This window comes from Takifugu flavidus, chromosome 1, assembly GCF_003711565.1.
Source record: "Takifugu flavidus isolate HTHZ2018 chromosome 1, ASM371156v2, whole genome shotgun sequence".
Taxonomy (NCBI): Eukaryota; Metazoa; Chordata; class Actinopteri; order Tetraodontiformes; family Tetraodontidae; genus Takifugu; species Takifugu flavidus.
This window is the reverse complement of record NC_079520.1, coordinates 19,354,870-19,369,498: the sequence shown is the minus strand read 5'-3', so window position 1 is coordinate 19,369,498 and position 14,629 is coordinate 19,354,870. Positions and strand designations below refer to the sequence as shown.

The 14,629-nt window shown below is 42.4% G+C and overlaps 2 protein-coding genes across 3 annotated transcripts; both read right to left on the bottom strand.

Moving 5' to 3' along the window:
• Window positions 1-39: 39 nt before the first annotated feature.
• Window positions 40-8,498, bottom strand: LOC130531976 (uncharacterized). Of its 2 annotated transcripts, XM_057044151.1 has the most exons (3): window positions 8,365-8,498; window positions 8,195-8,291; window positions 40-6,803 (listed from the first exon to the last, which is right to left on the bottom strand). In XM_057044151.1, the coding sequence occupies exon 3, from the start codon at window positions 6,699-6,701 to the stop codon at window positions 660-662; it is 6,042 nt and encodes a 2,013-aa protein (XP_056900131.1). In that variant the 5' UTR covers window positions 6,702-6,803; window positions 8,195-8,291; window positions 8,365-8,498; the 3' UTR covers window positions 40-659. The 2 variants fall into 2 exon arrangements, with proteins under 2 accessions (XP_056900131.1, XP_056900140.1); XM_057044160.1 differs by lacking the exon at window positions 8,365-8,498 and having other exon boundaries at window positions 8,195-8,348.
• A 1,227-nt stretch (window positions 8,499-9,725) lies between these two features.
• Window positions 9,726-10,877, bottom strand: LOC130533943 (eukaryotic initiation factor 4A-I-like). Its single transcript, XM_057047764.1, has 2 exons — window positions 10,869-10,877; window positions 9,726-10,724 (listed from the first exon to the last, which is right to left on the bottom strand). Exons 1-2 carry the CDS (start codon window positions 10,875-10,877, stop codon window positions 10,128-10,130), a joined length of 606 nt encoding a protein of 201 aa, XP_056903744.1. The 3' UTR covers window positions 9,726-10,127.
• Window positions 10,878-14,629: the final 3,752 nt, after the last annotated feature.

The window sequence follows — 14,629 nt, the reverse complement described above, 5'->3', positions numbered from 1 at the left end:
GCGTATCACAGATGCCAACAAACGAACTCCGAGCATGTACGTGATCTGGCATGTTTATTTGACATTGTTTTCAAGTGTGAACTTAAGAAATTGGATATCATACAGTATAAGAAAGCCTCTAAATTTACTACAAATATTCCACATTTACATTCAAGCTTTCCTTCTGTGTTTTCACTTAATGAAATTATGTACATAACATCAAAGAGCAACCATAATTTTTACACATATTCTTTACCTCTTGTCAGTTTATGCTCATAAATAAAAGGTGCACACTCTCCATCTCTAGAATTCAAGTCAGGGAAAGAAAGAGCTCAAAACTATTAAACAATAACCCATCCTTGAAACAAGCCAAGCACGCATGTCCAGAATGGCTGTAACGGCATCTAGATAGGGATCAAATGATTTAATGAAGCTTCACGACACGCAACTAAATTTAAGTGAGTGATGAGTTTGATGATGATACAGTAATGTAATAAACCAAAACAGATTTCCATTCAAACATCATCTTGAAACAGTTTTTAAGTTGATTTTTTTAGCATGACAATAAAGTTGAAAACATAAATTGTCCCTGGAATGCCTCAAATGGCACAACATAGTTCATTTAAAAAAAAAAAAACATTTGCAGAGGGCATGTTGTTCCAGTCTAATCATGTGGCCTATCAGCTCAAACAGTCCAGTTCTTCAGTGCCTCTGAACTCCCCTAATGTGTGGTCATGTTGAGCATAAACTGGCTCTAAGTAGAGTTGTCTGTCCTTACTGTGCATCTGCTGAGACTTCTCTGTGTGTCTCTGCTCAAAATCCTGCGGTGCTGTGTGAGTGGCTTGGATGGTGCCGTTCTGGGCCAGTGGAGACAGCGGCACTGGGACAAAGCTGTGGTAAACAACTACAGGTGGGGTCAGAACCTCCAAAGCCGATGCCTGAGTTACAGCCCCCTCTGGTGGCTGCACTGGCAACTGCAAGTAGCTCCCAGTTTCAGGATCAAAGAAAGTCTTTGTTTTGACTTGGATGGGCATGTCTACAAAGAAGTACTGGCCTGAATCGGGATCCTGGAGCAGCTTCCGTTGAGTCACTGGGAAAGACTGAGTGACGATGGCGTGTTCAATGCTAGGCTGCCTTGAAAATTTACTAGTGTGGCTTGACTGGCGAGACAAGGTTGAAGGATGAGCTACATCGCTGCCGTACACATCAATACTGTGACTCCTTCTTAACGGGTGCTCTCTGCTCACTTTGTCTCTTGATCGGCCTCTCTGTTGAAACCCCTCCATGATGGATTTTTCGTTGCACTGTGTCCTCGGGTCAAGCTTCTCGTTCGCTAACATGTCAGTGCTCAACCTGCGCTCTGCTCTATCTGCCATGTACCTGTCGATGCTCTGTGATCTCTGGAATGTCCTGTCCGGCGTGCTCCTCTGGCTGCTATGTGCCTTGTACACAGGGACATTACTGATGACCCTGTCGGTACTGTAGTGTCTCTGCTGTGGCTTATCTGGAACATGTCTGTTGCTGCTACGACCTTGCCTCTCCGTTGCACCTCTGAGCAGCGGGTCACCGGATTGGCTACTGCCTTCCACCGAATCGGTGCTCTGTCTCCGAGTCTTGGGGCCAGTGTCGTTTGTGGCGCGGTGGCGTGTTTCACTGCGTCCTCTTCTGTCATCACGTGAATTCTTACCTTCATCCTTAATGTTTTTGTCGCAGCTTCTGTTGTGATGTTGGCCGGCTTCAGGCTTTTCCCTTTCGGTATGTTTCCCACCATTTTTGCTGTTTTTAGTGTTGCTGCTCTTGTGCTCAGTTTTGTCACTTTGGTGTCCCTCCGCTCTCTGCCTGCTGCTGCTGCTGCCGCTGCTCTGGGCTGGTTTGTGAGTGGACCTCTGCACGTCCTTCTTCATCCTTCTGTTTGTCAGCTTGATTGCTCTGAGAACAGCCTTTTCAGACTTTGGTAAGACTGCCGGTGGTTTAGGCAGACCTATTTGGCTGTCATTGCCGCTGCAAGTGGATCCAGACCGTTCACTGGGGACCTTTGAAACTCCTGAATTTAACCCAGTCTCATCGCCCGTGTCAGCAGCGCTGGTCGTTAAACTCTCCAGAGCTGATGAAGGACTCACCCCTGAAAACCTGTCCTCCTCTTGGGGCACGGTGAGAAAACCTTCAAGCTTTTCACCTTGTGGCATTGAAGGAGTGTGCAGTAGGGCAGTGGGGATGTTTGAAGAACTCTGCTGAGCGCTGAAGGTGTCATCTACAGTTACTGTGCTGTCAGCGACGATGGGTTCATTTATCAGAGGGAGATCTGGGTTTTCTTTGAATCGATGTGTTTCCTCCTCTCCCCTCTCTGAACCACTCAAACTCCCTCTTGGAGACCAGGGATGTGTAGTGTTCTTCTTATTCATTGCTGTATTATCTTTGACCTTAAATAAGGCAGGAATCTCCAAAGGTGGGGAGAAAGTGGTGGGGGGTGACACTGGTATTCCACCTTGGTCTGGAGGTCTGGTTTCCCCATCTGTGCTCTCCTCTTGGCATAATTCTTTCTCTTTTTGAGATGTGACATTTATCTCTCCTTTTGTGTCCTCAGATTCTATTTCAGGATCACTTAGACAGTAGTAGTCTAGAGCAGTTTTCATATTTTTTGGCATGTTTCCAGGTTCCTCACTGAACTCTGCTTCTCCTGTTAAGTTCTCCAGGGAGTGGTACACATCAGCCTCGGCGTTTCTGTGCAGTGCACTTTCCACCGAGAAGTAGGAAGACTTTGACGACTGGCTGGATTGATCAGGTGGATTTTGAGTAATGCCAGTTCCATTTATGGACAACAAGGGTGAAATTACATCTCTTAAGGTGTCCTTGGAAGCCTCCGCACCTTCAGTTGTTCTCACATTTTCTCCATTCATTTTATCAGGTTCTTCTGGCACCAAATTCTTAGTGATTGTGTCATCCGATGCGTTTGGAAGGAAAGGAGCGTTCTTCTTTTGACTGCGTGTTCTCTGCATGTTCTCATTAGCATTTTTAAAAGTGGTTTCTATGGTGTCTGCTTGCAAGGCCCTTGACTTATTCTTATTCTGACTAATGCCCTCTGAAAGAAATTGAGTTTCAAATTTATTTTCAGATTGAGGGCATTGTGAAGGTAATTCAAATGCTTGTTTTAGGTCAGCTGAAATCGTGAACTTTGTCTTGTCTGTCCCGTCCCCCCTCTCTTTATCAGAATCTGTCTTATTTCGACTAAGCAGAGCTTCATTAGTGGACTGCTGAACTGCTGCTTGCGTTTCCCATTTCTCACCCATGAATTCTGCCAAGTGGACCTGGCCATCGTAGATCTCGTTAGCTGCTACGCTTGTCATACTGTCCACTTCCATCAAAACACTTGAATCTCTTCTATTTCCTGCCTTTTTGCTGCGAGGAGGAACAGGAGGAGTTTCGCCTTTGTTGTCTTCAGGCTCCTGAAACAGATTTCTGCCACTTTCCTTTTCCTCTGATCCACAGCTGGGATCAACAGGATCATCATCGAGAAGCTTGTCTCTGCCAATCAGGACTGTGTCTGGATTGTTGTCCCTGCCAGGACAGCCTGGTATGTGAGTCTCCCTAATTAGAGGTTCAGTCTGAGCCAGCACCTGTATCATGGGATTGTGGTCTCTCATATCACCTATCTTCTCTTTTAAGTCTTTTTGCAGCTGAGTGCCCACATTGGGCTTCTCATCTTCTGTCGCGAGAGAGTCTTTCCCTTGTGTAAGTCTCTGTACGCCACTTTCATCTGACAGTGCCAATTGATTCTTTTTCTTTTCTCGTTCTGACATAAAGTCTTCTAGTGCTGTTTTGGCTTTGTCATAATTCTCATTAACAAGTGCCCTGTTTCTGATGACATTGTTGTCTGTCTTTGTAAAAACATGCTTGTTTTGCTCCCTGTCTTTCTTTGCAAATAGGTCTCTCTTTGCTAGCGTATTGCCCCTCATAGACAGCATCCCTTTCTTAATATTCTTTAGCTCCCTAGAGATTAAATCATTCTTGGCCTTCGCCTCCTCATCTATATTAACGAGGCCTAACTTAACACGATCTCTGCGTCTGGCTCTCTCTAACGCCTTCAGAGCATGCAAATCGTTAATTATATGTCCGCTATCCTTCATTTCTCCAGGCAACAGCCTCTCCTCATCCACCTCCGTTCTTTTGTCGACTTTCCGATCACCTACATCTAACTCTACTCTGTTCTCATCATCCACCAGGGAATATCTCTGAGACTTTATATAGCTGTTCTGTCTGGTTGAGAATAAATGCTTGGCTTTATCAGGTTTCTGGACATATTTTTCCTCACCTGGTAGTAAATCTAGGTTGGTTTCTGAGCATTTACCATTAGAGAGCTTTTCAGCATTATGTTCCTGATGTTTGTCAAGTGAGAGATGAACATCAGAATTAGCAAACCGTTTCTTTGGAACAGGTGGGGGTGCTTTCTTAACTTTTTTGCCAGCCAGCATGGCCTCATTTGCACTGTCAAGTTTGCTGTTTTCTTGTACCGAGGTCTTCCTCCTGCTGCTCTGTGTTTCTCCTGAATGTGCCATCCACCTGTCTGCCTCTCTCTCCCACACCTCTTCTCTGTCTGAAATGTTGACACTATCCACCTGGATTGCAGAGAGAGCTTTACTTTTGGCTGCATGAATTGCTTCTTTTGCCGCTTTGGCCACATCCCTTGTACTCATGGGCTGCCTGTTACTATCCTGTCTGCCAGAGCTATCTAGCTGCTCTCCAGAACATCTTTCTCTGTTTTCTTTGGCTAATTGTTGGGACTGGTCTGGTACAATTGGGAGTATTTTTCTGGCCGATAGATCTAATGATTCTTCTGAAATCATGGGTAAATAGTCTTTGTTGTTGACTTTTAAAACATTTGGTGAAAGCGCTGTGTTTTTTCTTTGCACTTTTGGAGAAATTTCACTGTTTATCATGAGCGACAAGAGTCCATTTGACTCGACTTGTTGGCTTATTTGTAGAGGAGCTTTACTAGATGGAGAGACTTGAGGGTAATTCACATCGGTGTCACCTTGGCTAGCTTTCCTGTACAAATTCAGGGTAGGGTAGTTTTGTTTTTTTGCTTTGGCATTTCTGGTGTTGGATTGAATAAAGGGGAGAACTGGATTATTTTCATCAACACCACTGTTACTTACAGCTTCCCTTTTGCTTTGTAGAAGATTTGATAATAAATAATCATCTAAAAGTGGCATTTCAGTGTGATCTATAGGAAGGTTTTCAGTTGGGGTGCAGCTAGATTCAAAAACAGGACTGCAAACTGTCCGTCCATCTTTTGGAATAGCAGGAGTGCTCAAGCCAGACGCATTTCCTTCAGAGCTCACTGGAAGAAGTTTAAGATGGTCTGATTTTGGAGATTGAGTCTCACCCCCAGAAACCTCTGATGTTTTAAATTTGGGTGGGCTGTAGCGGCTTTTAACCCTTTTTCTATTATCCTTCAGATTAAAGAGGATGCTAGAGGCAAGCGACTTGTAACTGTCCCGTTTGATTGGAAGTTCAGGGGTCAGTTTGGCCTCACAGTGTGGTCCTACCGGTAGGTCCTGGATAGAAGGTGAAAGAATACTTTGGAGGATTTCTGATGTTTCTGTGGGTTGCCTGGAAGGAATAAGGGGTGTCATCAGCTGGCAGATGCTGAAGGGTGTAGAAGCTGTGGAGCTGACCTCCTCAACTGCTTTCACCTCCACAGACTGCACTTGTTTTTTGAGGAAAGGCAGACCGTCATCCATTGGTTTTGAACTGTTTTCCTGTGGCGGTACCCCAGCCTGACTGTTTGGAATCACACTCTTTGTTCTGGGCCTGTTGCGCCTCCAGGGGGCAGCGTTTTCATCCCCCCCATCTGAGGAGCTGCTCTTTTCAGCCTGAGTAGCTGTGGGCTTTTTTGGGATCTCTGAAGGAGGAGAGGGAGGGGTGGGTTTGGGAGCAATGGGAGAAGGGTCAACTGTCACATTCTGGCATGACTGCTCCTCTTTTCCATGCAGAGTGTCTTTTCGGTGAGTCTCTGTCAGTTCTTTGTAAAAACGCATGTCATACCATGTAGGAATATTATCTGTGGGAAGGACTGTGCATTCCGGGCCAAAATGGAATTGGTTCAAATCTCTCCAAGTCTGGAACGGGCTAAACTCACTGTGGAAAAAAAAGTTTCTGATGTTGAGTTTTTTTAGTTTCACTGTGGATTTCCCATTTTTCTTCTTTGAGCACTTTTCTGTGGGAAAGCCAGCATCTTTGAGACTGCGGTAATCTGAGGAAAATTCCGACAGCTCTCTTTGGATGCTGCGAAGTGCAGACTTATCCCAAGATTCCCCCTTTGAGTCAGCCACATCGCCATTTTTGATCAGCATCCCTTCGCAGCTTTCCCCCGTTGCACTTAAAGCTTTGAGAAAAGAAGACATGTGGGACAAACTCTCCTGATGCTGTACAAAATTCTTGTCAGCTTTGCTGTTGCCTCGCTTTTTAGATTCCTTGCGACGGGTCGTTTTAGGCTCCCCCGCCAAAGGTTTGTGGCAGTTAAAAGGCGAGTATCCATACAAGAAGTCATCATTGTATGCAGCGTCATCTCCAACGCAGAGACTCCGAAAGGCCCGGTCGGTGAGAGTGCTGACCTCGCGGTCGTTCTCATCCATGAACAGGTCAGTGAAGCCATTGGGGAAGCGATGGTGAAGCATGCTTCCCATACGATGGTTCATGTGACGCTTTTCCACACAGCTCATGGCACCGACAACTTTCAAACATCACAGATTGGTTCTTTGCAGGTTCTTTGGTTGTCTTCCAGATCACATGTGCTTAAGTGACTTGATGGAATATGGAAGTTCCTGAAAAATACAAAAGCACTGAAATCAGAATCAGTGATCAAACGTGTTTCTTCTTTGCGCTTTTAATATTTTTACTGTCAACACAGCATTAAAGTTAGAAAAAACTAGCAGATAGCAAAAGCATGATGTTCTGGGACTGATGGCTACAAATCAAACCAATCCAAAGAGCTGCATAGCCACCACCCATAGTGTTGACAACAATTATCCAATTTAGTAAGGAATGAATGGCCACAATCTGACCCTTCCTTCTTCAAAAGACTCACATTAGCCCAACTATATGCAGCAATAACTAAATATGCAGCAGCACTGAAGTTCTTTAGGACATATTCTGAACTTTATTACATAGTTTACACACAATGATTCCACACCTCCAACATGTTATTCTTTCTATAAAAGGCTGCGAATAGTGACCTTTATGTATATGACATGTGCCAACTTCAGCCGTGCTCTCTCTGTGCAGACAAACACTGGCTATTTTTAAGCACAGCAGGATACCTGCTATGCTGGCATGCTGTTAGAGGCCATGAGAACCACTCCAGGTTAATTTTATATCCAATTATTTCAAAACTGAACACGTGCATTTCCCATCAAATGAATTGATACAGTTTCTAACTATAGAGACTTTCTACTGAGCATTGTAGCATGAACAGGTTCATGCTACAGAGGTCAGGAAGTGTAATTAAATCATGAAATCACCCCAAGACCGCCCCACCTACAGCTGTTCTACTATATCTTACTTCAGCTATCTGGGTGAGTTCCTAGAATAGCTCATAATCCCATTTATATGCACTGACCCGTGAGCAGAGCTACAAATAAATAACTCTTAACTGTCAGCAAAATCCATATCTTTGTCAGCAGAAAAGGTTCTAAAAGTACTATATGATGTGTTTTCTTCAGCAATTCTAATAAAACATTTTCAATTATAAGGACAGAAGAAAGAGGCAGAAGATGAGAAAACTTTTGTTCCAAGTTGTATCATCAACATTACTGAGTAAAGCAGTATAATTACGAGACCTGGACTGTATTTTCTAGATCATATGGAATCTTGTATTTCTGTGAGAGATGTCAACCATCTCGTAACTAGGTATCAGTTAGCACCATCGGTACTTTCCCAGCATCTGCTTGTGTATTTATACTCAAAGAAATGTGGTAGCCTAATTAATCTACTGTTTTACAGTGCGCCATGTGAAGAACTTAAGACTTTCTTCATAAGCTCAATGTTAATAATAATGTTGATGATATGTTCATCTGAAAACATTCTTCTTCTAAAATAATCCATTAAAGGAACCATTTAGGTTTAGGACTTTCTCCAAAATGAAAACAATCGTCACTCTGGTCATAAGAGTTTATGAAAAAATGTCTCATCTCATCCATATACACTGCTCCCTCACCTTGGTGATGGCTATTTCATGCTTAGGTCCCTCTAGACAGCCGTGGCAAACACAAATCCTCAGTGTGGGACCTGGGAATCCAGCACACATCCACCGTCTGAAAGTAAAGTCAAGTGAGTTTTTGAGGTAACCCAATTTATTTTTCAGCAGAAAGACACAAAAAATCTCACCAAAGTAAGTCAAGTCCTCAGATCCATGTTCAACTTCACTGGTGTGTCCACAGTCCAGCTCAGAATGGACCAAAATAGATGCACAAGTCTGTGTGGCCAAACCAAGCAGCAACACAACTAGCTAGCACACTGGAATAACTAAAGGGTGTCAAGTGGCAGGGAAGGACAGGGCAGCAGGATGAAATAAACACGGTCATTGGTTATTTTTGTAACCAAGCAGTCAGGGCTGATAGGCTCCTGCTTGAACCCTCTCCCGACTGTTCGGCATCATTTGTGAGATCACAGTCTCGTTACAGACAAAAGAGGGTTGTGCGGGTGCCGAACACGAAAGGCCAATATTTAGGTTGTGACTCATTATGACCATATCACATGGAGGAAACTTGTCTCAGACAGTTAGACTGAAGGTCCCTGAAGTGGACAGTGGGAGGCATGCGTCCTCTGACTGATATATGTCGGGTTGTTGATCCAGCTCTTTACACGCGTTGTGGACATGGATGTGTAGTCTAGTTTTAGGACAAGAACAGCTGTTGTTGTGAGATTAAGCTGAAACGCTGATTTGTTAACCTCTGTAACTCAGAGGAAGTTAACGGGTGAGGTCAAATGTGACCAAACTTTTGGCAGGATATGTTGGTTCCTTCATAGATAATCCTCAGCTCACACACATATGTGTTAAATGCTCATGTATGCAGCCATGGCTTATGGCCATACAGTGATAAATGATTACACTGAAAATCATGTAGACCATTAAATCTTATCATGACAGCTTGACTTGTTATTAAAAGTCTACTTTTTTTTTTTTACCGTAAACAAAAGGTGAATTTAACAAACACACCTATTTTTCATTTTTATATTTATAATTGTGCACACACACAAATATATACATATATATAGAGAGAGAGACAGACAGACAGATATAAAGAGATATAGATAAAGATATAAACATTTTATGACTGGTCAGTCTGCTAAAAGGCTATTTGATTCAACTATTTCTCATTGATCGGTGAATTCAGCAGTGGAGGAAGTAAAAAGAAGGTGACAAGACCCAAGGGGCAGAACAAATGAAAAACAGTCTTGATGACAAGTTGCTGGCAGAACAATAAAACCATTCTGCAGCCCTCAATCATTGTCTATCATCCATTGTAAGGGAGATGGGACACGGGCCATTGCTGTACCCACCAAACAGCTGGTCAGCATCTTGTCCCACCGAGTCAACTGCTCCAATTACTCTTGGGAAGACAATAACGGCATAAAACCTGTGTTTGGTTCGTTCAGGGCGTCCGGTGTGGACAGCTCTTTAATGGACCTGCCCTTTCTGCATTGAATCATCTAACAGCAAACCTAAAGACACTCTGAGATGGCCTGGCCCAGGTGATATGTCACAGCAGCCAGTGCGTGAAGCGATTTCCCCCTGCCCTGCCAACGTGCTCTATTTAGTCACAATCAAAATTGCTATCGTCAGTGCACGTTTTGTGGATGATGGTACGTCATTTACTTCAACCTGATTTTATGTGACGATTTGAATTTGCTTGCTGGTTGGACCGACCTTTGCTAACAAACTGTCAATAGACTTTTGGCATTGTTTGGCATTGGCATGTTTGTCTTAGTAAAGTCTTGTGGAACCAATTCTGACACTTTTGAACAGCAACAATCAAAACTACATTCTTCCATTCCAGATTTCATTTAAATGAATGTAATTCCAATAATGTATAGACTTTACTTATATATCAGGCATGTACCAAAAAGGTTTTGAATAACATTACACTTCACAAAATATGGATATTTAGGATTGTCTTTTTTAGTTTGTATGTAATACACAGTTTATTCTTCAGGTTGAAATGTTTGACTTCAAAGGAGACCAGCCACAACTCCTCAATTTGGATGCTGTAAAACTTTTGGATTTCTAAGAGTGTGTGCTGGCTGTCTTCTGTCACCATGGTTATGGTCACTCCCTTCCTACCAAATTGACCACCTCGACCAATTCCGTAGATGTAGTTCTCCACGTTGGTGGGGAGGTCGTAGTTGATCACCACTGACACATGCTGAACATCGATTCCTCGGGCCATCAGATCAGTGGTAATCAGCACTCGGCTGGAGCCAGAGCGAAACTCCTTCATGACAACATCCCTCTCGCTCTGCTCCATCTCTCCATGCAGGACAGAGACTGTGAAATCTTCTGATGTCAGCCGCTGAGCCAGCCACTCTGCTTTCCTGCTGGTGTTTACAAAAGTGACAGCTTGGCTAATGGTGAGAGTCTCATACAGGTCAAACAGGGTTTCCAGTTTATACTCTTCTTTTTCAGTGTTAACATAGAACTGTCGAATCCCCTCCAGGGTCAGTTCCTCCTTTGTTCCTCCTGGCACCTCTCAGGGGAAGAGGTGCCAGGTCTGCAGGCCATCTGACGTCAAGACAAGCGTGACCTGTGCAAAATGTGCAAAATTCATTTACACAAAGCACAGTGTGATGTCACTGGTGTGCTGTGTAGGTGTACATACAGACACACACACCTTGTTCATATTGCTATTGCTTGTTATATTGTTAATTCATGGTTTACAAATAGTATATATTTGTACAAAAATAAAATGTAAATGTTATGTTTCAATGTTATGTAAAACTATTGTGTTTTATATGTTGGTCTTTCAGAAGGAATGAAGTGGTGAAACAATTTAAAAAAAGGTTGAACATGTATTTTTTTATTGAAAAATGAGTGAATTATCCTAATTGAACCATTCCTTTTGAAAGTTAAGGAACACCATTGCATGAAATATTGATAGAATAGTTAGTAATGGAGTTAGTAAGGAAATATTAACAGCGCTTGCTCGGATGTTTTTGGATTCGGACATCTTTTTGATCAAAATGACCTTGGAACATCGTTGCTGTTCCTCAAAAACTAACATAACAGGACGGTTGAGAAAAGTCCAAGACAATCTGATCCTGTCTTTTAATTTAAATGCAAAACAGATGTTTACTGGTTTCCATCACTGGAAACTGTCATCTAGACAGTGAATTATTACCTTCACCATGGTTCAATGAGCCTGCAATTACCTTTCTGTGAACAAAATAATGAAAAGTTCTGAAGGGATTATAGTGAAATTTTCAGGGAATGACAATGGTAAGGAAATTATTAAATTTGGCAATGTTCTGGATCCCTGAGGGATTTTAACCTTTGATTTTCCATCGATCAAAGCCACTGGGTCTTAATTGGATTTGATCATAAAGCAAACCACTATGTTATGTAGCCTTGTACGACTGCTGCCTGCGTATATACCGTTCTACAGGTCTAATTCATATGTGGCTTAATGACCTGCTTATTTTTACATTAAACCACCTCCATTAAAGGAAAACAACTCAGTTCTCTCAACAAGTGCCTGCTTGGCAGAGGTCTGTGCTCTCCAAGTGCTTTTTCTAGTTATGTAAGCGGCCATCGTCCAATCGCTGAAAACATTCTGTTCTATCAGCATGTTTAACTGGCAATATCACACATGACTGCAAAAAGAGCCCCTTGTGATTATTTTAGCCACACATCTTCAGAAATACCTCCGAGAGGCCGCTTGTTTCCCCACATATTACACCCCTAGCGTACTATATAGGCAGTAGAGAATACGAGATTACGTAACCTGGCAGGCTGCTTAATGATCATAAGATTAAGATTTACTTTATTCATCGCCGTAGGGAAATTCAATTGTAATAGCAGCATAGATATGAAGAAATATAACTATAATATATAGACACAAATAACAGCAGGTGTATTTACAAAGCATAGAAACAGAATAAAAATAAAATACAAATAAGATTAGAACGTAGGCATAGAGATAAAAACAAGATTAAATTATAAACATATTTCCTTAATTAAAATCCATTTATAGCTTTTCTAGTTAATTTGTTCAGATAAATGCTGTCTTTTTTTTCGTTATGGTAAGATTATCAGTTTGTTAGAGTAAACTGAATTAAATGTCAGCACTTACAGCCTTAGAAATGGACAGCAGTGGCTTTTATTTAGTCATGACATTCTCAATTGCATCACTTGGTATTTACTAGCATAATCAGCCCACACTATAGTAAAAACTCCATGTTCCTACTTTAAAAGTGGGTCCTCAATCCATAATAAATACTGTGAAGTAGGTCCTCTGGAGTAAAAGGCCCCATAAAGACAGCAACCCATTCTGAACCCCTTCTGAAAACAATTCTTTAGCAGCCTCACGAGGCTCAGGCTGATCTGGACACAAGTGGATCTCAGGATTAAATTACACTCTCAATTTTCAGAAAGCGTCACGACGCTGTTATTGAGGTTTCCATCGCACGCAGAAAACAGGTTGAGAAATCAGATATTTTGGGGCTCATGAGCAGAATCCTCCCCAATCTGGCCAGCGATGAGATGTTTAGCCGCATGTTGTCGCTTTGTCGCTGGTTGTCACAGTGGTGCCCCGAAAACCAGGTGGCCTTTATAGACAATTGGAACAGTTTTTGGGGAAAACCTGGTCTGATTAGGCGAGACGGTGACCATCCCACACGGGATGGTGCCTCTCTCATTTCTAGTAATTTGGCTAATTTTATTAGACCCAGAGTGACCTGACAATCCAGGGTCCAGACCAGGATGCAGAGTTGTAGTCTTACACACCTCTCTGCTGCTTCCTTAGAACCCTCATCCACCAACAATAATATATTTAACACTATAGAGGTAGTCTCTGTTCCACGGTTAAAAGTTCACCAAGCACAGAGCAGGGGAGCGGTCAATCACCATAATCTTATTAAAATTAATACCAAAGCACAAGTTGGAAAAACTAATATCACAATTAAGTGTGGACTGTTAAATATTAGATCTCTTTTGTGCAAATCCCTGTTAGTGCACGACCTGATAGCGGATCATCACATTGATTTATTTTGTCTTACTGAGACCTGGCTTCAGGAGGAGGAGTATGTTAGCTTAAATGAATCTACTCCTCCTACCCATCTCAATTATCATATTCCTCGTACTACTGGTCGAGGAGGGGGAGTGGCAGCAATCTATCACTCCAAGTTATTAATTAATCCGAGACCAAAACATGGTTCCAGTTCATTTGAAAGCCTGTCTCTTGGTATCACCCATCTGAACTGGAAGGCAGAAAAGCCACTTCTGTTTGTTGTTGTATATCGGCCCCCTGCTGGACCACATTCAGAGTTCCTGCCTGGTCCTGCTCAAGGTTTCTTCCTGTTAAAGGGGAGTTTTTCCTTGCCACTGTTGCTTGTCTGGGATTCTGGAAAGTGCCTTGAAACAATTTTGATCGTAAAAGACGCTATATAAGAAAAAGAAAGAAGATAAGCTCTTTAAATGTTGCCTCTTGTTATTGATGCCTGCTGAACTTTCATAACATGGGATGTTTACTCCACTAGAAAATATTGTTGAAAAAACAAGTTTTAACATTATAGCTTCATTCTGATTTATCTGTCACAGATTTGAGTTCTATTACAAAGTTCCGCTGACCTCTATGAACCCTACCACCCACACAAACCCACATTGAGCAGTTACAGCAACACCTGGTTCGCACTCGGTTTCCTAGGATATGTGATGTCAAAGGTCAAACGGTGTCATTCGCCAGTTGATATGAGGGCTGCGTTGTGATGTCTAGGTGGAAGGTCAACCAGGCAGCATGACAGCCCTCACATTTTGTTGGTTCTGTTTTCCTGCTTGTGGTAATTCTTAATTTTCTACTTTGTGATTAGTCTGAAGTATGTGAAATGTGTGTTTGTGTTCATTAAACTGTTTTAAAGACACTTTTTTTTACTGAGGTTATTTCAACTGCAGTCAGCTGGAAATGAAAAGCCTGTCAGGCACTTCCCTGGCCGGCCACAAGGGGGGGATACATTTCTTGCAAGTATAAAATGTAGACAATTATCAAGTCTGAAGAGTACAGCAATTTTTTTGGTAGTTACGATATACAATTTTAAAAAAAACTTACTAAAAAAATGGAGTTTTGAGAAAGGATACTGGGGAAAATAATTACAATTCATGGTATTGTTTGGATCAGTTGTCAGGTTCAGAACTGACTTGTCTCACAAGTCCAGACACAAACCTAACCCTGATCTAACAGATTCGTCAGTGTAATACATTTTGCCATCTAGCTAGCGTGCTAACAGGTTGGGTGGTTGACATTGCAGCTATGCAGAAAGCACAGCGGGCCAAGTGGGAAAGGAGGGGGCACTGTCAAAATAAATGAGACAGTCCAGGACTCCAGGACAAACACCTAATCAGAACTTCAGTGTTCCAGCTGCAATATGTCAGTGATGAAAT